The following is a 1,645-nucleotide window of genomic DNA, read 5'->3' as shown; positions in this document are numbered from 1 at the left end:
CTCCCTCCGGCCCTTTGCACATGCTGTTCCCTCGGCCTGGAGTACCTACCCCTACCCATTGTTCGAACACTGCTTCCTTTAGAAGCTTTCCCTGGCACCCGGTCTGGTTCCTCTCACTCTCCCAAAACCATAAACTAATATCTGTCATCTTGAAGCTAGTCGTCTCTTGAGATCGGGACTTCCTCCTCTTCCTACCGTGCTCCCTCTGCTTTGCACAGCGGAGGTGCTCACGGACTGCTGTTGAAATAGCGAGTGAATGAAAGGAAATGCCCCTGCCTGGCTCCCACGAACCCGATCCCCTCCTAGGCCATCACTGACCTGCTCCAGGGCCACCTTCAACACAGGCAGAGGGTGGGCCAAGGGCACGGGCTCAGGGTGCCGGGGACACATCCTCACAGGGGCAGAGGTCTCATCTGGTCCCAAAGAACCTAGAAGGAACATGTGGTAAGTGGGGACAGAGATCAAGATACAAGTCCAGGGGTCAGGCAAAGGCCAAAGCCACCTCCTGGGGCCAGCCCTCCTCAGCCTGCAGCAGCCTTGGCCTGGAGCTATCAGGGTACAGCGACTGGGCAACTGAGGGCGGAAGAGCAGAAGATGCCTGGGAGGCAAAGGGGCAGCTCCACCCATGCCACCCACCTCTGCCACGGTCCTGCAATGTGCTCGCTCATATGACCAACTTGCGCCGCCATGCAGCCAGTGACTTGACCAGGCCTGGCACCTTGGGGCAGGCTCAGTCATGTCTATCTCTGCATCCTCCTAATTCTATGTCGGTGGTTCTCCATCTTGCTAATGCTGTGACCCTTTCATACAGTTCCTCATGTGGTGACTCCTCCAACCATAACATTATTTTTGTTGCTACTTCATCACTATAATTTCACTAGTGATAAATCTGGCGACCCCTGTGAAAGGGTCATTGGACCCCCAAAGGGGTCGCAACCCACAGATTGAGAACTGCTGACATAGGGGGACTAGGGACTAATCTCTAAAACGTATAGAAAACTTCAACAGCTCAGCAACAACAACAACAACAACAGACAACTCGTCCCCTTTCACACGGGGCAGAAGACATCTCACCAAAGGAGACACTCGGGCAGCTGACAACCTCTGAAGAAATGCCCACACTCACTGCCGCTGGAGAGACGCAAGTCAGAGCAGCCAGGCGCTAGCCCCGCACCCAGCAGCCTATCGCACAGCTGGAAGTAACAAAGAACCACAACTGCTGGCGGGGTGCGGAGACTGGGACCCGTGGTGTCACTGGTGGGCCTAGAGGACGGTGCAGTCGCTGTGGAGAGCAGCTTGACACTGCCTCCAAAAGTTGGGAACAGGAGTACCACTTAAAATGCATATGTTTTAACTCCCTGCTGTTGCGTCGATTTTGATTTGTAGCCACCCCACAGGACAGAGTAGAACTGCCCCCATGGCTTCCTGAAGCTGTAGATCCACAGCAGCAGAAAGGCGCCTCACGATCCGGGTGGGAGGCTTGAAATGCTGTGGCAGTCACCTAATCTGGTGTCAATTTGAGGATTAAGAGGGTAGGGGTGGAGTCTAGGCTGTCAATCTGGAGATAGCCAATGAGACTTCTGTGGGCATGGCCTTCTCCTGAGAATTCTGGGGAACCTGGGACTTCCTCTTTGGAAGCAGAAGA

The 1,645-nt window shown here is 54.6% G+C and overlaps 1 protein-coding gene across 1 annotated transcript in view; it reads right to left on the bottom strand.

Moving 5' to 3' along the window:
• LACTBL1 (lactamase beta like 1) overlaps nucleotides 1-1,645 on the bottom strand; it is a 21,755-nt gene that overhangs the window by 10,322 nt on the left and 9,788 nt on the right. Inside the window, exon 3 of the mRNA XM_013005287.1 lies at nucleotides 319-437. Within this exon, the coding sequence (XP_012860741.1) occupies nucleotides 319-437 (119 nt within the window). The remainder of the gene's footprint in view (nucleotides 1-318; nucleotides 438-1,645) is intronic.

Source organism: Echinops telfairi, unplaced genomic scaffold (genome assembly GCF_000313985.2).
Source record: "Echinops telfairi isolate 266 unplaced genomic scaffold, ASM31398v2 ScPeMD7_7457;HRSCAF=8495, whole genome shotgun sequence".
In the NCBI taxonomy this organism is placed as follows: Eukaryota; Metazoa; Chordata; class Mammalia; order Afrosoricida; family Tenrecidae; genus Echinops; species Echinops telfairi.
The sequence above is the reverse complement of the archived record's forward strand: the minus strand, read 5'-3'. Positions and strand labels throughout refer to the sequence as shown.